This window comes from Leptonychotes weddellii, chromosome 2, assembly GCF_054177405.1.
Source record: "Leptonychotes weddellii isolate Sample4059 chromosome 2, ASM5417740v2, whole genome shotgun sequence".
NCBI lineage: Eukaryota > Metazoa > Chordata > Mammalia > Carnivora > Phocidae > Leptonychotes > Leptonychotes weddellii.
In genome coordinates this window covers 75,406,410-75,433,794 of record NC_138370.1, presented here as the reverse complement: position 1 = coordinate 75,433,794, position 27,385 = coordinate 75,406,410, and the positions used below count along the sequence as shown (strand labels likewise).

Here is a 27,385-nt window from a genome sequence, read left to right as displayed (position 1 = left end):
CATTTGAGATTTAAAATATATGAGTTTAGCCTCTTTTAGGCTATTTAACTTTCTTCATATTTCAATTCCCTGCTAGTAAACCAAGGAAGATAATATTTTCACCTCTTGGAAACATTGTAAGGCACATTTTTTTTGACCCAACTTAATACAAAATGTTCTGAGAAAGAATTTTTTTTTTAATTTGAAAAATGTTCAAGCGTTACTATTTGATTATTCTTTTTTTCTTTACACTTCAAATGCATTTAAATTCTTTAATCTACTGGGAATATGGTAGACTTCTTTCATTCCCATTACAGGCCTCAAATTCATGCCTTTTCCATTGTGTTTTTCTTGTTTGCCAAGCCAGCTGAATGTTCCCTCTTTATCATTCAAAACTCAAAACTGAATTATCCTCTCATGAAGGATATACTTCATGCAAAGCTTTTGAACATATATGTAGAACAGGACTCTGATTTATGGACAGTTCTTTAGCTTTACTTTAATTTTCCTTTTATTTTCATTGACAGCAAAATTTTCTGGAGAGTACAATCAAGATAGTGTATTCATAGAAATAACATTAATAGAAGCTTGGTCATAAATGAAAACAGTCATAATAAAGATCTCCTTTACCAAAGCATTCCACACAGAGAGATAACAGCACTATAATTAAAGAATTTGTTGTTTGTCACACAACAAATACAACAGAATTGCAATAACAAAATCATAATTTTATAAATGGTCTTATACTAAAAATAAAAGCAAAATATGAGATCATGCACTGGAGACAAAAGCTAAAAGTGAATAGTTATAGCAAAAACATTGCAGAAGATAAAAATGTTCAAGTATTGTGAGAAGAGAGGGAAGATTCAAATAAAACAGTTTCAGAATAAATCAATTACATTTACGACCCTAGGAGGGACACCGACATAATGGTTTTCGTCCACTAATACTTTCTGCTGTTAAAATACATACTGTTACCCATTTAAAGGACAGATTCCATTTCCTTGGAGCGTGTCTACTGTTACAAGGATGGAATGAAATTCATTGTTTACCTTGATTACAAATAGACAGTAATACTTCAGGAGAAATATTCTCAAGAGAGGGCCAGTGTGACGCCCCAGAATAGTAGGGCCCTGGGGGTTAGGAAGCATGGACTCTAGCCCTAGTTTCATCATTGTCTGTGAAAGGTACTTCCCAGTCCTAAAATGAAATTTCACCTCATGTTTCAATTTTGCTGTAACTGAACTATCAGAACTAGCAGAGAGCAGTAAAAATAATGATAATAATAAAATAGTTTAATATTTTTATTGATGCTTAATTTTATTTTTTAAGCATTGAAAAAAGAAACTGGATCACTTAACGAAACTAAGAATCGTATAATGCTTTAGTGGGGTTGTTCCTACAGCATAGCAATTTCTTCCCCAACATAACTAATCTACACAGTGCCTTTATACTTTGTGGTTCACTACTATATCCTATTTGAACAGTGGCTAGTTTCTACATGATTAGGAAAGACATGTTTGTCATGGGAGTAAAAAAATAAAATTTGTCTGTTAAATTACACATAAATATAAGGTACAAATGTATTTTTAAAATACAGATTAAAATAATCACACTTGCATCGTGTACATACGAAAATACAGTATTTAATATTCAATATACACAGACACATTTATGATAAATGCAACTATTTGGCAATGCCAGTTCTTTCAGGGTTTTCTCTGCTCCCTATTTCCACATACATGGAAACAAAAATGCTTCGCTACAATCTCCTAGCTCTGGCGGACATCTTGAAGCAGTTTGTTAATCTCAGCCACTAGCTCACTGGCATCCATGAGTTCGTGTTTCCCGTCGTTGAGGTGGTTGAGCACATTGTCAAAATCATCTTCTTCATAATTTTCGGGGATCTCCTCCATGGCCGGCAGCCATTTCGAAGAAGGCTGCACGCTGGAGTGAGTTCCAAGTGGGGGACCAGAGTTGGTGGTGGGATTCTGAAAATGCGTACTGGCTGCCCAGGCGGCCACGCCTTGCGGGTAACCCACCGTCTTGGCTGGCAAAGGTCCCTTGCGGCGTTCCAGGGAGTTGGACCGATCCACCTCGCTGCACTCAGGATAGGTGTCCAGGGAAGGGGGTAAGAGGCGCTGGAACACGCTGCTCATTTCCGAGAGCAGAGAGGATGTGCTGCTATCCCCGGAGTCCTCCTCGTTTGGGGAGTCCTTCCCAAAGGTGGAAAAACTCTTCTTCTTCTCACCTGCATCTGCAGGCTGGGCGTCCTCCTCAAGACTCTGATGCGGATGCTGCTGCTGGGGTTGCGCTGGGAATTCCTCCCCCGGAATGAACATGTTACTCCGATAGTCGGAGGATGGCGAGGGCAGCGGTGGCATCCAGCACTGGTCAGAGTGTCCCAGGACCCTGCACTCCTCCGTGCAAAGCCTCATAGCTACCCCAAGGGAAACAATAGGGATTCATGATCATACTTAGCATAACTCAAAATGATAGAAAAAAAATGTAATTTCATTTTTTAAAAAAATAGAACGAGACAGTTTTAAACTATGACCACCATACTCACCCGTTATTTTACACAGTAAATGGACTACACTTATGGATTTAATCTGAGTATCAGTTTTATGGACTTTTTTTTTTTTTTCCTGTTTATCAAATAAGGAAAGGAGGGTTATGACTCACACACTTCTCAGGGATATTATTTCTGTTACTCAGGTAATGAGAAAATGGTTTTATAACTTATACATGAGGATGACTGAAAAAGAGCAAAGGTATGGGCGATGAAATATTTGCCGAACATAAATTCTCAAAAACCCAGGGCTGTAAGGTGAAATCCATAATTTTAGAATGCCGCCAGATAATTTTTGAGTAATACCTATGAGTAGCTTTCTAGATGTTGAGGTCTACCTAACTTTACCTTTAATGGAAGCGTTGGAAATATAATAAGCTATCAGGTCATTATCCTTATTAATCTCTCTCCAAAGTATTCTGGATTTATTGATTTGTTACTTAAAATAGCAGTGCAAATTATCCTCAACTAATTAACTAATCCATTGGTTATCTCTTCCAGTTGTTATAATGCCCTATTGGAATGTGAGTGGCCACACTCATAGAAAATAATAGATGATATTAGAAAAGCAGAAAATAAAGAGGAGAACAATTTCTAAATTTGCCAAATACAATAACTACACTACATAACAACAAAGGAATGCAAAAATGTAAAATATACTCCACAAACCATCTATCTCTTTCAGTGACAATATGGTCTGTTTGGTATAATGATCTTATTTTAGAGCAAGTGATAGAATGCAGAAAATGCAAAGTAATTATCTTACATTTGAATGAAAACTGGATTGATATCAACCATTCCTATCTATTCAGAGCTAATTCTCTAGATCTGGCCACTGAGGAAAGACCTCTCTTCTTCCCAAGTTATTGCGAAAAAGGATGATTCTTGAACAATGTCAAATCCTTTATAAGGGGAAGCAAGTAGTCTATTGTATTTATTGCTGTATCCCCAGCACGAGGTAAAGTGTCTGCATAGAATAAGCATTCACTATATATTTTCTAAACATCAGAAAAATGCAAATCAAAACCAAAATGAGATATTACTTCAAATCTGTCAGGATGGCTGTTATATTAAAAAAAAAAAAAAAAAAACAAGTGTTGGCAAATGTGGAGAAATTAGAATACTTGTACACTGTTGCTAAGAACACAAAGTGGTGCAGCCACTATGGAAAACAATATGGAAATTCCCCCCCCAAAATAAAAATATAACTACCATGGGGCACCTGGGTGGCTCAGTCGGTTAAGCGGCTGCCTTCAGCTTAGGTCATGATCCCAGGGTCCTGGATTTGAGCACCATGTCAGGCTCCTTGCTCGGCGGAGAGCCTGCTTCTCCCTCTCTCTCTGCCTGCCTGCCGCTCCCCCTGCTTGTGTTCTCTCTCTCACTCACTATCTCTCTCTCTGTGTCAAATAAATAAAATCTTAAAATATATATATATATATATGTATAAAATATATAGAGAGAGACATATAACTACCATATTATCCAGCAATCCCACTTCTGGGTATTTATTCAAAAGAATTGTAATCAGGATCTCAAAGAGATATTAGCACTCCCCTGTTCCCTGCAGCACTATTCACAATAGCCAGATGTGAAAACAACCTGAATGCCCACCAACAGATGAATGGATAGAGAAAATGTAGTATATGCATACAATGGAATATTATTTAGCCTTAAAATAGGAAGAAAAGTCTCCATTATGTGAAAACATGGATGAACCTTGAGGACATTATACTTAGTGAAATAAGCCAGGACAAATACTGCATGATCCTATGTATATAAGGTATCTAAAATGAACAAACTCATAGAATCCAAGAGTGGAATGGTGGTTGCTAGAAGGTGTGTGTGTGCAGGGAGTTGAGGAAATGGGGCACTGCTCATCAATGGGCATCAAGTTTTGGTTAAGCAAGATGAGTAAGTTCTGGAGATCTGCTATACAACATTGTACCTATGGTTAACAATACTGTATTGTACAATTAAAAACCTGTTAAGAGGGTAGATCTCATGTTCAGTGTTCTTATGCAATAAAATAACATTTTTAAAAATATTTAGATACAAAAAAAGGAAAGTGAAGAGTAACTGTTTCCTTTCAGAAAAAGAAAAATGGGGCACCTGGGTGGCTCAGTCTGTTAAGTGTCCAACTCTTGATTTCAGCTCAGGTCATGATCTCAGGGTTGTGAGATTGAGCCCCGTGTCAGGTTCCATGCCCAGCTTAAGATTCTCTCTCTCTCACTGCTTCTCCCTCTACCCCCACCCTCCATCCCTCTCTTAAAAAAAAAAAAAAAAAAAAAAAAGGAGAAATGGAGGAATTTGTTGAAAGGTGTAGAAGTCACTGCCCTTCATCACTTAAACTTTGAAGATAGTTCAGTTTTATACCTCATCAACTCTGGACCTCAGTTTTTAATAGAGAAGGGGTTAATCTGAGGAACAAAAATGATAGCAAGTATACCGGGTGAGAACAAAAGTCTGATTGGCAGGAAAGCTAAAAATACAAAGAAAGTAGGGAAAATGCAGAGGTAGCGTTGAGTGTTAACTGTGGGTAAGACAAAGGGCAAATACTGGGAATCCTTGTGTACTTTTGCTGTGAAGAAAGGCTAAGTTTAAATAAGGATGGATGATTTAAGAATAAAAGCATGCTTAGATGTACTGACTTCATGCATTATTACTGCTTGGAAATATTTACCAAGTATTGCTCATCATTTAATGTGGACAAAACCAAAAGGAGTTGAAAGTAACTAGAATGCCTTAATAGCAATGAGGTTTTCTCAGCAGTGAAATAATTCTCAAAGTGGTAATGAAGTTTTTTCCCTAATTCCCTGGGTCTCTGAAAATGGAAAAGAGATCTGTCTATCTTGTCTTACACACATCCTGTTAGACGGAAGGGAAACAGATCTGATGACACCTTTCATTTGTTTTCCGGCCTTTAACTCTGTGGGAAGGACTTAATTGTTTGATTGATTGTTTGATAGGCTTTGTTTTCTTTTAATATTTAATGACAGGAGGAAAAAAATGAAAAATTACATAGGATTTTAAGAATCCTGCATATGATCAATTTTCTAGAGACCTGAATATAATGAACATATAACCAAAAATACAATTTGGATGATTAAAATGATGGCACATGTTCAAAAGTAATTTGGTTACAGGAATTTTTAAAACAGGGAATGCCATTTTACAACTTTGCAGTAAATAAGTGGAGCTTTAATTATAAAATAATAAATTAACATACAATTTTTCAAATTCATAAAGTAGGAAATATTGATGAAGAAAAGCTACTGGAGAGAAGGTTGGGAAAAATTAATAGAGATGGGGGGCAGTGGCACAGAATAAGGCATTTCTGTTTCATTGATATTTTGAAACTTTTCCCTGGAGACTCAACTATTTAAAAACATTCTCAGTGTACACGTAATTCAGTGCCACAGAGGTTTCATACCACAATCAATAAGTTAGAACTTATTGGCAAGTGGTGCATGTGGTTAATCTCTCTGTCTCTTCTTGAAAGCGGCCAGGTGGTTAGATTTCCTCTGGGAAGGGGAGGCTATGAGGAAGCAGAGACCTCTTCTTTCCCACCATATGACTATCAATTTTGTGACTGTACTATACTTTATAGGTAGACCCTAAGGTAAGAAGAAGAAATAAAAAACCTGGGCCTAACGTCTATCAAGCCATTAGTTACAGAGTAACCAATCGGTTATGTCTTCAGAGCCTGCCATATGTCAAGTGAGATGATAGCTCCCTGTCCTCAAATGGTTTCCGATCCAGTTCTGAGTCAAGTGTAACAAATGAAGCCCTAAATGCCCAGTTAAAGTGCCAGGCTATATGATGCTGAAGGCATGTCAAAAAAAGAGAAAAAGAGGGAAAGTGGAGGCTGCAGTAGTTAAAGGAAGAGGAACTTGAAACAATTTTGAGAGATGAACAGGACTCAGATGGACACAGTGATGAGAAGCCAGATTTTTTTCAGGAAGAAAGGCAACATGAGCAAAGGACCGGTGTGTTATGTGAAGAGATGGCTCTGCCTATTGCAAAAGACACAAAAAAAGCCAAAATGGAGATTTAATAAGCTAGGAGTGGATTTTATCGGCCTTGGAATGCCAAGGGAAGTAGTTTTATTAGGTGTTGCTGGGCCACAAAAGTCAATTAGTGATTTTGAACCAAAAAAATGTCAATTAAAATGTTCTGAAAAAGCTGTTCGAGCTGCATAAAAGAAATACTTGACAAAGGGAGGAGGTGCTAGAGAGTGAATATCAGCTTGTGTGCGGGTACAGTAAACCAGCCGTGGAAGAAAGACCAGAACTGGGATACCAGCCATGACAATGGACAGAACATGGAATTGAAGAGAAATGTTTGAGTTAAGTAATCACAGATGGCAGATTAATGAAAAGTGGAATGCTCAATAAAGGAGTATCACAAGAAACAAAATCAAACGCCTTTATAAATCATTCTGGTGCAGCTGATAGATTGGGAAAATGGAAATTTTGCAGGAATATGTGTAGCACTGTAGTTCAAAGTTGAATGAGTAAGGAAGAAAGTATGTTGACAAACATGAGCTAACAGACAAAAATGCTTGCTGATTTTACTGCTCAGAATGCAGGATATTTCTGTGGGAATTAATAGAATGAATGACCAGAAATGACCTTGTTGGCAGGCAATGCAACATAACATAATCTATATTTGATCACAGTTTAGTGCAGAAAAATAGTTGGAATAAGACACTTAAGTCCTAAAAATATACATGCTTTTGAAAACCGCCCTGATTCTGTTAATGGAATTCAGATGTGGACTTGCATTTTTTTTTTCTACTTGGGCTATTTCCTGGGAATATAAGTTTATAAAGCACAAGTTTTATACCATAACGTGCTGGCAGAAGCTGCCAGAATGAATAATAAACCAGAAAATGGTTGAAGTATCATCAGAATGATGGCCATAATTAAAGGATGGTTATCTCTGTATAGATTCTCAATATGCACATTTCTTTCCATACTAGCCAGACATGAATAAAGCTTAAAATACTTTATAAATCACTGGTAATATCCCGGTGCTCTATGCCACCAGAATGCTTTCCCCACATGGAGGCAAGTAGCCAGTAAGAAAGAAATGTATCTATTGTAAAACAACACCATAAACCTACAATATAGCTTTCCTGCTACACACCTAGATTAAGTATGGTTGTGTAAATATGGAATTTTTTAAAGGACTATCTATATAGTAAGTGGTGTTATTACTGATAATATAAAAGTGAACCTCTAACTTTGCAAAGAAATGTTAACTTATAAGGAGTCTAAAGCCACTCACAAAGCAAGACTCACTATTACCTAGACTTTATATCTACCCATTGTTTCCTCAATAGCTTTATTAGCATTTTTTAACGTAATCCTTAGATAACTCTTCTGCCATGAACATATCTGGTCTTGGTAGCTTTGAAAGAGTGAAAGAGAAGTCTTGCCTTTTTCTAAAACAGGTTAGCTGTTACAATTATGCAATTTCAGAATTAAAAAGGATTTTAGGCATCATTTAGGCCCCCAAGTGGAAAGGTTATCTAAATAGGGAAAGTTCTTTTCCCTTTAACTATGCCAATAAATTAACATTTCAATGAATAGACTCTGTACAATTTAAAAAATAACTTACACATTATAACATTGATGTTATGCCCATTATACTACTTTTCTGTTTTATGAAATAATGTAATTTAGGAAATCACATTATCCAAAATTGGGGACCAATATTCCAAATTAGAGTTCCATCAGTATCATTGAATCATAGAAATTTAGCCAGACGGTTCTTTCATTTCATTGGTAAAAATAATAAAAGTGACTCTCTTTGAGCAAGTTTTCTGAGGCTGTATATATCCCACTAGATTTTCAGAGATTTATTTTCTTCCTTTAAATAGGGAGTCTATGGGGCGCCTGGGTGGCTCAGTTGGTTAAGCAACTGCCTTCGGCTCAGGTCATGATCCCGGGGTCCTGGGATCGAGCCCCACATCGGGCTCCCGGCTCAGCAGGAAGCCTGCTTCTTGCTCTCCCACTCCCCCTGCTTGTGTTCCTGCTCTCGCTGTCTCTGTCTCTGTCAAATAAATAAATAAAATCTTTAAAAAAATAAAAAATAAAATAAATAAATAAATAGGGAGTCTATGAATAAAACAAAGAAACAAAGACACTACTGTGCAAATACCGGTTCTCGTGTACACTGTAGCCCTCAATGTTACTAGAAGTCCTTTCCACACGTTCATCCTGCCAGAGATGCAGTATCTAGTATTGTCATATCATAAGGAAATAGGCAGCATTCAATCATTTCATAGACGGTAGTGAGGCTTAAAGAACATGAGAACAAATACATTACTACACTTATCTTTTTAAAAAAACTGTTGCTTCAAGTTAGTGTTTAAGAGTGTGGGGATTGGTTCAAATACCACCTCTACCATGGATAAACTGCCTGATTTGGGACACATTTTTTAACCTTTATAAGCTTCAGTTTTCAAACCTAAACAAAAACAACAAAACAACAACAAAACCAAGAACACTACCCTACTACCACCCCATTACTAATTCCTATGTCTGTCAAAGTGTTCGGAGACAGAATGCGGGTACCGACGTCCTCACGGGGCCTGGGTAATTGCCAGGACCCTGTTGCTTACTACCGGGGGCAACTACTAGAACCTTCTATGCAGTGCTTTTGCCTGCATTTCCGTGGCTCTCTGAAGCTGCCCCGCGACTATTTCCTAAACTCTCTTACTTATCTGTGTTTAGAAAATGGATGTTTGATGGAACTCAAACGGGTCATAGTTTTGTTCTGCCTTTCTTTCATTTGTCAAATGGCAGTCATTGGATCAACATTCCCTGGAATTTAGAAACATAAGTAGCCAAAGCAACATTTATGTGTTCCTACGAGTTGATTTAATATTACAGTCTCTAGGAACAGGGTTGTTACAGTGATGTAGTCGGGATTTACCCAGTTGGTTCACAGAGTTTCTACTGCACAACTAGAGAGGGGGACTCTAAGGAAAATGTGGCTCATAACTTACTAGGATCTCCTCCATGTAGCTATGTACTTATAAACTCCCCTCTTTAACTCCAGTTCTTTTCCACTACAGTGCAGATAGAAAATGAAAGGTGGCAAAAATATTCTATGCTTACCACCTAAAAGATGCATTCTTTGTCCTATTTTTGGTGATAGAAGTGGACCATTTTCTAGTGTATTTTAATCTCTGATTCTGTGCGTTGGTTCCCATCACAGGAAATTTGCGTCCTCCAAATTATAGTCTAGTTCACCACGAGGCACCAAAACAGGCTGTTTGAATAACAACAACCACCCAGTAATTTCATAAAGAGTTGCTCAAGAGTGTCCTGTGGCAGTCCTGTGGATGGGGCAGGAAGAGGAAAGAAGTAGTGTGGTTTTCTATCCTCCTCTCCCCACTCCTTCCTTCTTGTCCTGCTAGGCTCTCTTGCTTACTCCTTCTCTATCACCTGCTTCATATGAATTCTAAGAAAATGATTCTGAAAGTGTGCCAGGTCATGTTCATTGCTAAGAGCGTACAGATGACAGATAACTTCCGTGCAAAGGACAAAGAAAAATCTAAGCATGGGAGAGACTGTTTACTTCATTGGTGGAGCAGATCTGAAAATAAGGATTTACCATCTATCACTACCCTCTTACCTGCTGGAATTCTTCCATCTGTAAGAAACAGGTCACTGAATCCTTCACCCAGCAGCCTATCTATTGGTGAATCTCGCCCCAAATCATAATCACTGTCTCCTGCTTCACTGTCACCACGGCCACTGTCTTTCAAGCTAAATTTGTCCATGTCTTGGAGGGCATATCTAGAAAGATGAATCAGAGAAAGTATGGTTCTTACTTGTCAGCATTCATGTCAGTGGGACTCAATAGGTAGCAGGAAGATAATTCATACCTATAGCTCCTGGAATATTTGTTTCCTCGAAAACTTGGCCTTGGCTGATATTGCCCCTGGTGAAGCATTGAAAGAAGCTGGGAGACCTGCTGGAAACCAAATAGACAGAACTGATTTCTGGAAACAAACCCCCAAATACTCACAAGCTTTAAGCAAGGAAAAACAGTTGCTCACTATTTCATCCTAATTAATTGAACATGTTATCTCTGGTTTAAAGATTTATACATGCTGGAATGTGGCAGACTACGCAGCCAGCCACCACATGTAACTGAATCTATCCCAGAGAGATTTGAATGATCTCATACACTGACTTTTTCTTTTGGAAAGAGAACTCCTTGATAAATAACAGATTGATTTCCTTTATTTTTTCAGTTCAGATTAAAGTGATCAGTTACAAAATATGTGGAAAATGTTGTAAAATACAACATTCGAACACATGCAGCTAAAATCACGTCAGGAAAATTTCAAAAGTTGAACAAATGTGACATGAATTCAGATGGCATTCTGGAGGCCTCAGTTATTTTGCTTGTTTGTTTGTTTTGTTTTTTGGGTAGGAACCACAACTATGAGAATAAAACAAGTCCTTTTATTTTTGGCTTCCAGTATCTTAATCTGGGAAGTAAGTAAGGGTATTCTAATTAGATAGTCATTTGGGAGCTTCACATTTATTTTTCAATATTCTACATAATACATGCAAGCAAATTCTTTAAGAAAAACAAAACAGCCGGCTAAGGTATGAATACTTGCTACATACACGTAATACAACTTGTATCCTATTTAATTTGAATATTGTTAATCTTGTTTACTTCTTAATGGAAACATTTAAGAACTAACACATACACAACTTCTGAACACTAACAGCTGACTTGCTCAGTGAATTGGAGCAGGGTATGATCTTACCTCAACAGCAGGAGTGGCATGGGTGAGTTCCAATGAGAAACTCTCTGGCACGTGGTTGGATGAGATTGTCACCAAACTGTTGAGGGACTGGTGACTGTGGTGACTCTGCCGGCTGCCCATCTGCCCTCTTTCCAAGGTGGGAGACGAAGATGGAGACGATCTGTGATGAGATCTGATGGGCAGAGTGCCATTCATGGTCGGCACCAGTGTAATGTCCCCTTTGTGAATCTGCCTGGATGGCCTTTTTGGGTGGTGCTGGTAAGTGGACTCTGCTACCCTGCAGTTGTAGGATCTGGTGTCTTTCTTTTCTCGGTTACACCTAGTTGCAAACAGCACCATAATAACCAACAACACTGCACAAATTGCTCCTAAGGAAATAATTATAATCATGGAGACATCCAAAGATGCCTGGCTTACTGAGGTCATTGCTGTGCTCGTCACTGACTCTGCATAGTCAAAGATCATACACTTCAGAAGGACTTTGGTATGCAGCTGAGGATTGCCTTTGTCCTGGATGATGACTGAGAGCTCCCACTCTGTGTAGGAAACAGATTCCATGCTCACGTTGGTATGGATGTCACATGATCGTGGATCAATTAAAAAGATATTCTCCTCATTACCTGCTACGATGGAGCAACTGAGTTCAGCATTCACACCAGAGTCTCTGTCAATTGCCCTTATTCTCGTGACATGAAAGCCACTTTCGGCCCCTTTGGGTATGGAGATTTCTGCAGTATTATTGCGCAGCGCAGGCCCTATAACCACAGGGACGTTGTCATTTTCATCAATGACGGTGAGCACAACTGTGGTATTGCTTGCTAGTTGCTTTGGACTTCCTCCATCTCTCGCTTCAACCGCAAAAGTGATCTGACTCACTTCCTCATGATCAAAGATTCTGAGGGCATAGATGGCTCCATTAGATGGGTCAATGGTTACATATGTAGTTATGGAACTTCCCAGGATAAAACTCTCCAAAATGGTATATGTAACCTGGCCGTTTTCTCCAAGATCGGGATCTGTGGCTGAAACAGTGGTGATATATGCCCCTGGCGAGTTATTCTCTGAGATTGCAAATTCATATCGACTTCTCTGGAAGTGGGGTGGATTGTCATTTATATCATTGATCTGAACAGTAAAATGTTTTACTGTAGAGAGACTGGGTGTCCCCTTGTCCTCAGCGATTACGGTCAAACTGTATTCAGATCTCTTTTCTCTATCCAGTGTGGCATTCGTCAAGATTAAATAATTGTTTTCGTAAGTCTTCTGAAGTTTAAAGTGACCATGTCCATGAAGCTTACAAACTATTTCTCCATTCAGCCCAGAATCCTTGTCCTGAACCCTGACCAAAGCAACAAATGTGTCAATAGGATCCCCTTCAAAGATATAAGATATTTCCTCTTTTCCGGGGGACATGAGGTTTATGTTAATTTCAGGCTTATTGTCATTAACATCCACAACCTTAATTATAATTTTGCAATGAGCTGGGATTGAATTTGGACCCAAATCTTGAGCCTGAACATCAATCTCATAGGATTTGGTGATTTCATAATCCACTTGCTTGAAAAGAGTCAAATGTCCTCTTTCTGAATCGATTTTAAAAGTCTCTATAATTTTGGGAGACACATGACTGCTGAAGGAATATACAATTTTCCCATTAGCGCCCTCATCTGGATCAGTGGCATTCAGATCAAGGAGCAAAGTGCCAACAGGGGAGTTTTCTAAGAGTTGTATTATATAAGACTGCTGCTCAAAAGCAGGGCTGTTGTCATTGGAGTCGGAAATGCTTATTTTTAGTAGGGATGAGCCAGACCTCTGAGGCACCCCCATGTCTGAGGCAGTGAGCTGAAGCTCATAGCTTGACTTCAGCTCCCGATCCAGCTCTCTGACCACTATGAGTTCTGCATACTTGGCTCCATCCGTCCTGGTCCGAACCTCAATATTAAAAAAATCATTGGCAGACAGAGAGTACGTGTGGAGGGAATTTTCCCCAACATCTGGATCAAATGCACTGTCCAGAGGGATGCGAGTCCCAACTGCTGCACTCTCAGATATCTCAATAGGTATGACAGATCTTGAAAACTGGGGAGAATTGTCATTAATATCCAGCACTTCGACTTCAATATGGAAAAGCTGCAGATGCTCAGTGGGTAGAGTGATCACATCAAACTCTATGGAACAGTTCAAGTTTTTCTGGCATAGTTGTTCACGGTCGATTTTAGCCCCTATGCTGATTTCTCCGTTATCCTCATTTACTACAAGGAGAGGAGAATTTCCCCTTTGCATGGCTCGAAAGCGAACGGTGGAAGGATTAGGTAGCTTAACTAAAACATCAGCCACATCCTCTGATAGTCTTGCAATTACGGATCCAACCCTCTGCTCCTCATAAATCCTGTATTTCAAATTCTTGCCCAGTACATCATAGCTGAAAGATAGCATCAGGAGTGCAAAAACAAATCTAAAGTGCATTTTAGCATTCATTTGGCACATCGGTCAGTTTAGGAGATTCCTCACACAGACCAAGTTAAAACAGCAAAGCAATTCCCTCAACTTCCTTTGGCAACTTAAAGATAAGCTACATTTGGTACTTGAAACTTGAAATCGGCTCTTAATAATACAGCACAGCAATCAACAGCTCGCAAACTTTTGTTTTATACACACCGTGTCACGACTTCCAGGTATTATTGGCGTCGAGTCCGATCCTTGCATTTGTTTGGCTGTCCTCTCTGCAGGCAGAGAAGAGTGTCACCTCCGCGTCTCCCCCCTCGTGTAGTCGGAATCCATCTATTGCAGGGTGCTGGCGGAGTCTGCAGTGAATCTTTCTCGAGCGATTCTTTCTCCCTTTCTCTGCTCGGCTGCAGACTAAACACACCCGTGATTGCTGACTCCAGTCTAAAATCTGTACAACTTCACTTCAACTCAGACAAAGCTCTCTTGCCCGGCGTGTGTTGAATCGCTTCCAGCCAATCAGCGTCCTTCCAAATCAAAAGCTGATGGAGTCCCCAAAGCGAGGGCGGTCGAGAGTGGAGGGTGGAGAGGGAGAGAGACCAGCTAGGAGGAAGGCGGGGGCTGGGGGCGCGGCGGGGAGAGCAGGGAGGAGGGCTGGTGGGGGCTGGGGGAGGAGGCTGGGAGCCGCTCCTTCCCTGCTCCTCCCTTCCTCCTCCCTACTCCCCCTCCTCCTTTCAATCTACTGCATTCACTTTCTCTGAGCGTGCCACGACAAAGGGGAGACAAATTACAGAAGAAAAACTTTAAATCAACTTCTGGTCGCCTTTATTTATATGGCATTTTAAATTGTTCTGGTTTTCTTAATTGCCCTTTCTTCTTCCACAAACATGCAATCATCTTGCTTTTCATAGTCTTTAAGTACTGGTTTAACTTAAAACACCTCTAAGTGCATTTTGTTGGTGAAGGAATTTAATAAAATTTGAAAACTTGCTTCTAATTATGCTTCTCAGACCGCTTCCTTCCCCTCCCCCTCTGTAAATACTTGGGTCTTTCTCCTGTGAGCACAAGCAGATTTTCTTGGAGCCCTGTTTGAAAGAACAGAACAAGTAAGGAGGTTTCATTTTCTGCTTTTCTTTCATCTTTATTCTTTGAAGATAAGAAAAGGGCTATTTTCCACTCTTGATTTCTCTTAATTAGCAAGATTTAAAGGAGCACCTTAGGATTTGAAACTAATTACCAATATAATTCTACCATAGAGCCCTTCTTTCTTTGAGTTGGGGCAAAATTGGCTATGATATTTCTTTGTCTTATACTTCAAAAAATCCTATTTACCTTGAGTAGAAGACATTTCATGCTTTAGTGTGCCAGGTGAGTCTTCACAACATATACTGGGGGGACGTGGACTCAATAGTTTACAAGTCAAATTTTTATAACATATGTATTATTTATGAAAGCACTTTTCAGATACGTAGTTTGAGAACCCAAAGCTTGTTTACATTGAAGAATAAAATGCCTGAGCTGAAAATTGCATTTTGTGTGCATCAAAATGCTAGGAAATATCATGGGAGGCTTGTGTTCTAACCAGGTCACAGAAACTGATATGATATTCTTATTTGAAAATATGATTATTTATGATGTTCTTTCTGCTCTGCAATTCCTTTTAAGTTTATCATCATGGCTCTATTGCTGCCTTTTTTTTTTTTTTTTTTTTTTTGGTACCTCTTGCATTATTCTTCAGCTGTCTTCATCCACTTGCAGATTTGTTGTTTCACATAATCTCACTGTCACTATTTTCCATTTATTTTCTCCCACTCTCTATTTTGCCCCCCCCCGGAAACATATAAAAAAAGGTAATTTTCTGATTTTTCCACTTTGCTTACTCTCAGCAGAGCTCAGCTAAAGTCACTAAGAAGGTTCCTTCCAAGAAAGAAAGCAGAGTAGTCTCAGCGTGAACTCTCCTTCTTTTTAGGCATTCAAAAGCATTTTATAAGCCATTGTCTTTTTTCTCCCTCCAGAAACCAGGGCTGTGTGGCAAATTGTGCAGAATAGAAATGCCTATAATGAATGTATTTAGCACTGGGTCACGCTGATGAACATTCTGCCCCCATGAATAATACTGTTTTACAAGGTTGTAGCCTTTTCAAATTGCTGATCCCTAAACCCTATAGGCAAACTAGGGAAACTACCACAAGCAACAGGGACTTTAGAAATCCATAGCCATCTGGCCTAGATCTCTAACAATCTGAGCCAATAATTATATCAATTCAGGCTTTAGCGAACCCCTTCGCAAACACCAAAAGAGCAAAGAAAGGAATTAGTGACTATTCAAAGTTGGGGTGAGAATTCACAGTTAATCTAATTCCACAAGTTCTAGGAAAGTCTTCCTTGTGGATTTGATAAGTCTACCCCCAAAATCTCTAAGAGCAATGGACTTGATTACCTTAATGTAGAGGACATTTTTCTCTAATGCTTAAAAAGAAAAAAGTAAATTTAAAAATCTTTCTTTTATTTCTGACAATGAGTTTGAACAGACTTAATCATTGTCAAAATAGCTTCAGACCACCTTACTGAAATATTTAGAAGAGCTGTAAATTAATATATACTCATAAAGAATGTGTTTCTATGAATAAGTCTTTAAATAATTTGGAATTCTTTCATGGAGAATAGCTTGTTTTCACTTGTGATATCATCCTTATCAAATACCATTTCATGTTCAGCTTGTCAATCCCTCCCTGAGAAATTATATGCACCTACTTGATAGTATTGGGCTTTTAATTTCTCCTTAGTGTGCACTACTCTGTTTCTCAAACTCATTTTCAGAAAGTACAAAGTAGAAAATAAATCTTTCCTTTGCACTTTTGATTAGCTCCAGCAATTCAAAATGTCCTTATTTGGTAGCCCTGCAAAGAAAATACCAAAACAAACAAACAAACAAACAAAAACCCTCTCTCATGCCATATGCCATGTGTGAAATGGTTTGTATTAGGGGAGAATAACTGATAAATGTCTGTTAATTGTCATCTAATGGTGATTTGATTGAACTTGCTCGGTCTTCTAGAATTTTACAAAGTCATGAATAAGTAGTCATGAAGAAGTTTAGACCCTCTAAAATTACTTTCAGCTACCCAGTGAAGGAGGATTGAATGCTCCTTAAAGTCCATCCACCTTCCGTAGGGCAGCCTTTGTTGACAAAGAAAGAGATGGCCGCACCTCTTGAGGCATTCTGAGTGATGTTACACAGGAGAGCAACATGCTCCTAACCACCTGGAAGAGAATCTTGGCTATTTCCATCCTGTAGTGTGTATTTTATCCACAAAGCTCCTTTTACCGCTTTAGCCTAAGTTGGCTGAAAATTGCTAAACTAGAGAAAAGATACTCGTTGACATTGGCAATACATCCTGTCACCTCTAGTAATAGTTTTATTATGCCATTTATTTTGATTACTTTTGTTTTAAAGACAATGAAGCTTGGTAATTCTAAATCTTTAATGTTTTCCTTCTTACTGAGGAGGAACGGGAATGTAAGTTTCAACTACAGAGCTCAAATGTCTTTCCATTACATGAATAGTGTCTTTTTTGATACTGAAATAGAAAATTAAAGTCACTAAAATTTCTTATAAGCAGATATGGAGTTCTTAAAAAAATTCTTAGTTATTTGTATGTTATTAGAGCATATGAAATGCAAAAAAAAAACTAGGTAGGTGGATAAATATTCACTTCTGTATGACCATATCATATCTTTTCCATCATCAAAAGAATAATAGGAATCTCACAATCTTCTTGTAGATTGAGATAACATTATAATCTTTCCTCATAGCATTTATTGTGAAATACTTTGTAGGAGGAATTCCTAGTCCTGTTTGATACCACATGTCCTTAACAAGCCTAAAAAATTACTCTACTGTGTATCTTGGGAAATTAGATAAGACCAAAAGTTTTACCAGACAATAGTTAGTAGAGTTAAGGAATCCTAGTACTTTGGAACTGTTTAGGATAAAGAGTTTGACTTTTATATGAGCCCAATATATGTATGAATGCAGGTACCACCAATTGGTAGCTGTATAATCCTGAACAAATTATTTAACTTCCCTGAGTCTGTCTAAACCTCTGGAAATAATAATAATAATATGCCATAAAGAATTCTTGTAAGAATTAAATAACCAGAGCTTCCCACAGAGGCTGGCCAACAATAAATATACAACAAAGATTAGTTTCTTTTTCTTAGACTATGTGGGTCTGTTTTCTTCCTAACATGCACTGAAGGAAAAAAAAAGTGGATTATAGTCACAGTCCTTGTTGCTTTTAAACTGGTTTAGATACTTATATAGTTTTATGCTGGAAAGGTGAAGCTCTCTCCATTTTTGATTTATGAATGTCACCTTTGAAACATAATCGACAAAACTAATAGTACTGATCTATGATGTTTTTGAAAACTTGCTGGCTCACTGAAGAAAATTTTGAAAGATCTATCGAATATACCAAAGTGTACCTCCAGACCTTGACTATAGAAATATATCTAATAATACAGTTGAAAGAACCCTATCAGGTTCTTAATTATCTCCTTTATTTGGCAGGATACACATCTAGTATTTGCCTGTTCTCAAATAGTTTGAAATGAACGTTTTTGTTGTTGTTTTTTTTTTAAATCATATCACACTATTCTGGGAAGGCAAAAGAATATAATTTGATATGGTATCTCGGCATTGACAAAGAAAGATAAACTTATAAGATTTTCATTTAGAAAGCACCATTAGACCTTCTATCAATCATATTACATCTCTTTATGTTGTTTTCCTTGTATTCCATTTACTAATCTGTTCAATATTATACTAATAAAAAAATCACTGAACAATATGACCTTTTTATTGGAACAAAGTTATCAACATAAGATCAAGGGTTGGGAAATGAGAACAGGCCCTAAACTCACATTAGGCTTGTAGAATAGAAATAGACTTCATAGAATTCTGACCAAAACTGAATGGATTAAATGCCCACAGGAGGGTCACACACCTGGAGGCATAGCCCTGCAAGCGCCAAGAGCGGGCCATCAGCAGAGGGCCAGGGAGAGCTGGAGCCCATGAAGTGCAGTGACAGATGCTAGGTCCGTTTTGTCTGAGTAAGCAATCAGTACTTGGGATGTCCTGCCAAAGGCAGCATGCCAAGTTCCAGCAAGTGACTTAGGGCCTGGCAACAGGTCATCAACTAAGTCTGGACGTGAGCCACGTAGGTGAGCTACTGCTCGTCTTCGGACGTCAGGCCTTCCCAGCCAGACAGGTTACAGAATTAGACATTAAAATGAGAGAATAAGACAGGCACCCAAGATCCAGTGTTCTGAAAATGGGCACGTACCAGGAGCCAAGTCAAAATCCGAGACCAGATCACAAAGTTAAACGAGATGGCAGCAAGGTTGATTTTAGAATTAACCATGTGAGCTGTTACAGTCTCTTAAATTCCTTCTCCTCAGGGCAGAATCCTGAGGCAGAAAACTAAGCCTATAAATTGCATTCCAAAATCTGCTGCTGATGTGAGGGACTTCGCAGGGAGGTGGGTTAAGCCCTTAAGTGAGCTGAGTCTCAGTTCTTAGTGGGAAGCATTGCCACAGTGTAGGGTCCAGAGAGCCGCAGCATGGGCGTTATCCCGAAATTTGTTAGAAATGCAGAATCTCAGACAGCACCCCAGACCTACTCAACCAGATTCTGCGTATTAGTAAGATCCTCTGCTGATTCCTATGCACATTAAAGTTTGAGACACATTGTTACAAAGAATAATTTATTGTCTGAAGTGGTAGAAATCCTGAAGTACAAGATGGTACTCCCATCCTATGTGCTGCGAAGTTTTGCTGCTCCAGAGAGTTTGAGCAATTAGCGTACGGTGAAGATTACCATAGAAAAGGCCAGGTTTAAATACCATTTATTCAAGAACATGAGTGGAAGTGATATAAGAAAACTTTTTTATCTGGCTAAATTCATAGAGAAGGGAAATGAAGCTTTCCTCTGGATCCAATGTTTTATATCACTTATCACCCTGTCCTCAGCCATTTAGGCAGGAAATACTCAGAAAAAGAGATCTAGTTCTTTTTGAAGAGTTATTCCTGAAGGCAAAAATATTTCCAATGCCATTACATACATGTGCATTATATATATATATATATATATATATATATATATATATATATGCACTTAGGCATCACTGGTTGTGTGTTTTTGCATCGAGCAAGTACATATGAATGACAAGTTTACATTATATTTTCTTCATGCCAGTATTCCTTCACCCTTCAGTGGTGTGGGAAAACAAATCTTGGCACACCCGTTTATTTATCCTTAAGTATTTCTAGCTCAGGATTAAGAAAAGAAATTGAAGCGTGACAAAAAGTTTCTTTTCAATGCTTCCATTTCATGTACAATACTTCTGGATGCCTCCAATAAATATCAAATATATCCAGCTTGTTTTTCAACTAGGAGCATCCCACTATCCATAGACTGGTGTCTACTCTTAAAATTTCTGAAAGGGTAAAGGAGAACTAATATGACTTAGAACTATAAGTATCCGTTTAAGTGACGCAAATCAAATGAATGCCATTTTGGATATATAGATTAGATTAAAACTTTTTGAAAGGAGGCTTTAAATAGTATATTAAGCCTAAATAAATGTCTATTGAATATTAGCTTCAATTATGTACAAAAATGTACTATTAGTAAATTCAGCTAGGTTAAGTGTGACTTTGGTGTCCAATTATTTATTCACATAGAAGTTGTGGGAAATTAGTTTCCCGTTACTACCCACCAGCTGAACCACTTTCAGTGAGGATTTGTAGTGTATGAGGAGCAATGTTTATTACATTGTGGGATGCTTAATTTTACAAGGAAAAAAAGTTTCCAGGTATTCTCTCAAATAGCAACTTTTATCAAGAATAATTAAAATTTTACAAAATGAAGGAAACACTTGATTTATAGATTTAGAACATAGATGCCTAGCTATACTATACTATCATCTCAACAATGAAATGTTTGTAATTGAAACATATGCGATACAAGTTACTAGAACCTAAAGTGTCAACAAAGAGTTTATCATCCCAAAACACAAATCCACAGAGATAGGACATTTCTGACAGAATAATTAAGCAGCTCAGTAATGCCATCATGAACCTGATTTCTCCCATCCTTCTGCTCTTTTTTCTTCAGCGCGCTGCCTTATCCTCCTCACATGGGTTCCTTCACCCTCCCACGATGGTTGTTACAATTCTAGGAACTGTCTCCCCACTCAGCTGAATAGAGTTACCAAAAAGCAGTATTTCCTTCATAGATCTTCTTTCATCAAGAAAAAAAGGATAGACCTAGAAGGTATTATGTTAAGTGAAATAAGTCAGACTGAGAAAGACAAATACCATAGGATTCCACTCAAAGTGGAATCTTAAAAAAAAAAAAAAAGAAAAAGAAAAAAAGAATAAACAAGCAAAAAGCAGAATTAGACCTATAAATACAGAGAACAAGCTGATGGTTGCCAGAGGGGAGGGGAATGGGGGGATGGGTAAAATGGGTGAGGGGAGGGGGGATACAGCCTTCCAGTTATGGAATGCATAAGTCAGCGGGATAAAAAGCACAGCATAAGGACTACAGTCAATGATACTGTAATAGCTTATATGGTGACAGACAGCAGCCCTACTTGCGGTGAACACAGCATAACGTATCTACTTATCAAATCATTAAGTTGTACACCTGAAACTAATTTACCATTGTGTGTCAATGATACTCAAATTAAAAAAAAAATAAGACAAAAATAAATATGTTCTAGGAACCTTCTACTGATACCCTTTTAATGCTCATTGGTCAGATTTTTATCACATGACCATTCTTTAACCTCCAGCAAGGAGAGTGGAATTGCTGTGATTGGCCTAGATTAATAAAGCTCTAAGCCTGGGTTATAGGAATAACTCCTTCACTTCACACAAAATGCTAAAATATTGGGGTCCAGTTAACAAAGTACAGTGGAGAGTGGATACTGAGTGGAGAGCAGAGGAAGTATTTTCTGCCACAGTAATCCTAGAACAATTTTATGATAAAGAAACCAAGACTCACAAGTTTAAGTAAATTTTCCCAAAGCTAAAATATAGTTGATATTGAATTATATATCTATATCTGCCTCCAAAATCTTCCTGTCCGGTAATAACTACTTGTTTTTTAGGTATTAAATGAGAAAGCCTGTCCCATTTTAGAATTCTTTCTTTTTTCAAAACTATGGAAAAGGTATCAGTACACATCAAGGTGAATTGCCTCATGGAAAAATATTTTCACCCATGCAACAACAACAAAAAAATGATCACTGCTTTGTCCTTCTGATATTATCCTTAAAAATTATCAATGCTACAAGATTAATTGAAGTGATTCTTAGGCGGGGCTGGGGAAAACAGAGGAAACAAAGGCAGAGGTGATATTTTTCTGACTCTAAAAATTTCAGATCCCTTAGGGCATTTTCACCTACCAGGTGATATTTCTTTAAGACCAGGCTCAGCTAGAAGGAAACACAATTGAATTATCTGTAGATTAAAAGGTGTAAATAGAAAGTCTGGGAAACTGAGAAAAGGAGAGTAGACATTCAGATTCATATATGTTATAATCAGAAACATTCCAGTGTTTGAGCAAAAGCTAACCAGGGGACTGACACAAGGGAGTAGCATAATGCAGTACAAGAGATACTGAACTGAGATCAAAGAAACCCACTTCCCACTCAACAGCTCTTTGATGTTGCATCATTGTTCATACAATCACCAGTCTTCCTAGCGGTAAGTCTCCACAAATTTCTTTCTTTCTTTTCTTTTTTTTTTTTTTTTTTTGGTATAATGTAATGAATCCTAAATTTGGGAGGAAGACATAAAAAGTGCACCTGGGTATCCTGCTTACATTGAGTACTCGAGTGTATTTTTTATTTTGACAAACTTTTCTAGAAACTCTGCTTTCTGTTGTGAGGCTAAATGAAAGACACTAACATTCCTGGGAAAGAAAATAACATAATTTAAGGCAAGCAAATGTGCTTTATGCTGCTCGGCCAAAAGCATTGAATTTCACCATCCAAATAAACAACAATAAAAAAATCTTTCTTTAAATTTTAAGAAGCATATATGGTCTGCGCATCAATTCTGCACATCAGATTTCCGAATTTCTAACATTAACTTAAGGAAATAATAAAATAATATTCAATTTCTTCATGACCTTCACTACAAACTTTCTTAGACAAAATGGCTGTACATTTCTTTTTAATGGATTTTTCTAGTAATAGGAATATAGAAAAGCAAATCTCATCTCCCCCCATATTTATCCATCCAAAACACAATGAAGTTGTTTGAAAGTGATTTTTCTGGATAGTGTTAAACTTACAGAAATCCCTGATGTACAAAAAAGTAAACATATTTGAGCTTTTTCACAAATAATCAGCAACTACAACACTTGCTGTGGTTCTTTCTGTTTCGCTGTAACTCTACGATGTTTTAAATTCAAGAGGTTTCTGCTAGAATTGGATTATGATTATTATGCAGGAGCATATCCCAGTATAAACAGCTTGCTTGGCATTTACATATTGCTCCTACATGCTTCCATATCTTACTTCTCAGTAAGTCAGAAGCACATATTTTATTGTTATGAAAAGAACACAGTTTTTTTTTTTTATTTACTATAGAATCTTGGGTTTTTACAAACAGAATAATCCAGCACCATAGAGTTTATAGAGTCAAAACCTGAACTGATAATAATGATACAAATGTACAGAGCATGCAAATATTTCAATCTGAAATCTGTATTTTTAATGCAAGATCAACAAAGTTTATCCACAATGAATGCAGACATTCCAGCCTAACTGCTTTTATAGTAATGAGGGTCAACCAGCTGAACAAAAAGTGAGAACCTAAGCAGGTTTGTTGAACCTCCACAGAGACATTGAGCCCCTCTCTTCCGGCAGTATAAACGTGACAAATCTACCAGATCTGCGGTCCCCATTGAAACAAACCTTATGTCCCACTACTGGAAATAAGTCCACTTTTTCTTACAAGAAATATAATACCGATAGTTCTGCCAAGAAGGTATATACATCTTCAAAAGTGAAAGCAACTAATGCATAATAGAGTTCCTTACTGTCTCATGCTGTTCTGCTGTCCTCATGGAGAATTCTAAACGGCCATATGGAAAATACGGCCACACAAACCTAAAAGCCCAGTATGTGAGAGTCCCTTCTAATTTTGCTTCCCTCCATTCTGATCATTTATTTTCCTAAGACAGGGCATGCTGGCCTTCCTAGTCTTAGATATCTAACAACAACAACAAAATTACTAAATGATTGGTGAACGACAACGCTAACTCAATAAAAACAGAACATGTTGGCTAAGGCTATTCAAAAGGTCAAGTGTTTTTATTTTTTTTAAGAAATGAATATTTATAAAAATTCTACTCCCTAACCTTTTTCTCTTTTGATTTTTCTGTAGGGACAAAAATGGCTCCTTTTCTCAATGTCATCAAAAACCACGTGGCCTTGTAAATCTGCTGCAGAATCAACAGCCTCGGGGGAGTTGCAGGAGGAAAAGGCAGGCAGGGTTTATTAGAAGAATATGCATCATATACTGACCATCAGTCTTTCCACGTGAGTCTTTAAACTGTTTTGGGTGCAAATGTTTTCCTATAAAGAATCAGATGTTCCTTTTCCTTCCATCCCTCCAGCATGGTAAAACCAGCGCCACAAAGTCATTGCAAAAGACAGCAAACAACTTTGTTATTGTAATGGGCCTTTATTTATTTTTTTTTTAACAATAGGTCTAGCAGGTGGCATGTGGCTATGGCTGGGTCTATCTCCATCTCCAGGGTGCCAAGATGTCCCTCAAAGTTTCTGTGGGAGGAATTTGTTGGTGGGATTTGGATTGTAAAGGCACGCGAGCATCTGCTGCCTCCCTGGTCTCATTACCATTCACACAATTAACTCCTGTGGCTCTCGGCTCAGCAGCCAGAACCAAGGACTCAATTTTACTGCCTCTTTGACAATGCTCATTATCATTCATCTGAACTTAAGAGTTCTCAGGCTTTGAGCTCCCTGGAAAGTTTTCTCAGGAAAATAGATCACACAGGAAAGCATTAGGAATGGAGAGTGAAGGAGCAGAGAAATGGCTAAGGACCCAAAGAAACACCTGGAAGGAGCTGAGGTTCTGGAATGTGGATTTTTTTTTTTTTTTTTTCACTTCATAACAGCATGTCACATCTTTCAAGACTGTATCGTATTTCAAAGGCCTATGTTTGATCTAATATTTTCAGTTAAGGAACTGTGATTAGTTAACAACAGTTGTGTCAACTGCTCCCACTGATCCCAGCTCCAATTTTGCATCCTGCAGAAGCTTTGGTCAAGATTAAAACTCTGTCTCCAGAAGGGTTTTGGGGAATTTTCAGTAGAGATTAAACAGAGTGTCTTGAAATGCAAGGAGGGAAAGATTCACAAGAGATATGACAAAATCAGGCCTGTCCATCTTTTTAAAGCCTCAGTCAATCTGATTAATCAGTGTTAAGTCGCATAATTATCAGGAATGCTACCTGAAAATTAAAACTGTACAGTCTCTTTAACCACTTGTCTCACGATAAATATTCTTAAACTGCAGTTATTAACAAGTTTATGTTGGGCCAGATCGAGGTGATAATGTATGACTTTTTTTCTAGCTTAAATAGCAGAAATCTGTCATTTATTGATATGTAGACTACAAAGAGGTTAAAAGAAAATCTCCTTCCTTGTTACTAAATAAGTGATATAAAACCTGCACCTTCTCTTAAAGATAAAACTTAATTTTGAAGAAGCATTAAAACAATCTGGCTCAAATGGAATAAGGCTCCTTTGTTTGAAACAACAAAAGAATGATAAGGCTGTTAAAAGCGAGCGAAGCTGTGTTATGTGGTGAAAGCTGTGAAGCTTTATTTGTACTTTTATGAAAAAATTGGGTTGTGAGAAAGAAAGTTTACAAGGCGGTCTTTTGCAATAAGTAAAACTTTATTTCCAGTGACTACAATTGGGAAAAATCATAATATTCATGATATCGCTAAAAAATTTTGCATTTATTGAGCTTTATATTGTCTTAGAAATGGGAAACCATCTTATTGATCCTGATTATACTGCTTTTCCCTTTGAATTTCATAAGTCAAAACATACAATTTCATCTCTCTCTGTATATATATTTAATTTGGCCTTAGGAATAAAGACATTTCCTTTAAGATTATAAATTTATTATTATAAATTTAAGTTACCTAACTTGACATACCATTTTATATTGTCTCCAAAATACCCATTTTCTCAAGTAAAACACAGGAGAAAATAAATGTTTAGGGTGTGATATAATTCAAACTCACCATCATGTGAATGGAGAAAAAAACCCTCACATTAGGAATTCTAATGCTTACTGTTTGTTATGATTCAGTTCATGTTTGGGGGATAGGTAATATATAGTGGAATCTGGAGAAAATGCATTGCCCCCAGGCTGCTTAGACAAAATAAAAGTATCTGAATTCCTTCTGTCTTGTCTTGATATAAGTGATAACACTCTACAAAGAAACTTCATGCACCTAGAATTTCTTCACAGCTTAGAATAAAATGCTTGAAGTTATTTCTGTATGCTAGGGGTCTAGCATAAATCTCTGATACTTACAGAGTCCACATAGGCTCTCATGGTAAGGCTGTAGACTCAAATCCCGACTCTATTCTGTAGAAGCAAGGTTGCAGATTGTTTTAAAACTTGCATCTATGGGAATGAAATTTATGTTATTTGTTTATTGAATTCTGGTACCCATATGAAATGTTGTTTGGTTCACAACTTTTGTATTTATCTTGTTGCACATCCCCGCCACTTGAGCTCTGTCGTTGTACCCCCCAGAGCTCTGCCCCAGCGTATCTGGAACCAATCTTGTCCTGAGTCAGGATGGATGTATGAATGTTGGTGTCCACCAATAACTGATGCTCTCTTGAGTCTGACCCTAAGCCTGGTCCCTGGCTCTTTCTAAACTTCTTATACCTGATGTGTCCTCTACACTTACTGTTCCAATTCTGAAGCTGACCTTTGGATGCTTCTTAGTTTTATTCTCGTGCCATTCCAAATCCATATCACTCATTCTTGCTTCAAACTTTTTTGGTTGTTGCCTTTTTATCAGCTGGTGAAATTCTGTGACGCTGACATTCCTTTGGGAATCTTCCCTGGAATCCTCATTGTTTGCACCCATGAAAGTACTAATGATCTCATGTGCTGCTGCCAAGTGCTCATACAATGGCCGTTCGTGGGCCACTGCCAGACCGACTGATGTTCTGCCCACTGCACTGGATCTTCGTGCTCTGGATGAGACTCCTAGAATTTCCTATGCTCCAGTAAGAGGTTCTGTATATAGATTCTCTCCCCTCGTGGTCTTGGGCTGTGTGGTTAACCAAGCCTTAGTTGTCATGCTTGCCTATGTCCATAACGTCAATGAGATTTTAGTCATATTTCTATTTGTTAACGCATTAGAGAAAATGTGAACTTTAGAGAAACTGAACACATGCCAACTACTTATATTCTATTTTAGGTATTACAGAAGTCTATAGTATGGAATA

At 37.9% G+C, this 27,385-nt stretch overlaps 1 protein-coding gene across 2 annotated transcripts; it reads right to left on the bottom strand.

The window, feature by feature from the left end:
• Positions 1-452: 452 nt before the first annotated feature.
• Positions 453-14,370, bottom strand: PCDH18 (protocadherin 18). Of its 2 annotated transcripts, none has more exons than XM_006727159.3 (4): positions 11,352-14,370; positions 10,452-10,540; positions 10,199-10,362; positions 453-2,419 (listed from the first exon to the last, which is right to left on the bottom strand). In XM_006727159.3, the coding sequence occupies exons 1-4, from the start codon at positions 13,836-13,838 to the stop codon at positions 1,752-1,754; spliced, it is 3,408 nt and encodes a 1,135-aa protein (XP_006727222.1). In that variant the 5' UTR covers positions 13,839-14,370; the 3' UTR covers positions 453-1,751. The 2 variants fall into 2 exon arrangements, with proteins under 2 accessions (XP_006727222.1, XP_006727223.1); XM_006727160.3 differs by having other exon boundaries at positions 10,452-10,537.
• Between the last annotated feature and the right edge of the window lie 13,015 nt (positions 14,371-27,385).

Coding starts and splice junctions, on each gene's coding strand:
- PCDH18 (XM_006727159.3), bottom strand. CDS start 13,838: ATGTGCCAAATGAATGCTAAAATGCACTTTAGATTTGTTTTTGCACTC. Junction 10,541..11,351: donor ATGCCACTCCTGCTGTTGAG/GTAAGATCATAC, acceptor TTTGGTTTCCAG/CAGGTCTCCCAGCTTCTTTC. Junction 2,420..10,198: donor AGATGGAAGAATTCCAGCAG/GTAAGAGGGTAG, acceptor CCCTTGGGGTAG/CTATGAGGCTTTGCACGGAG.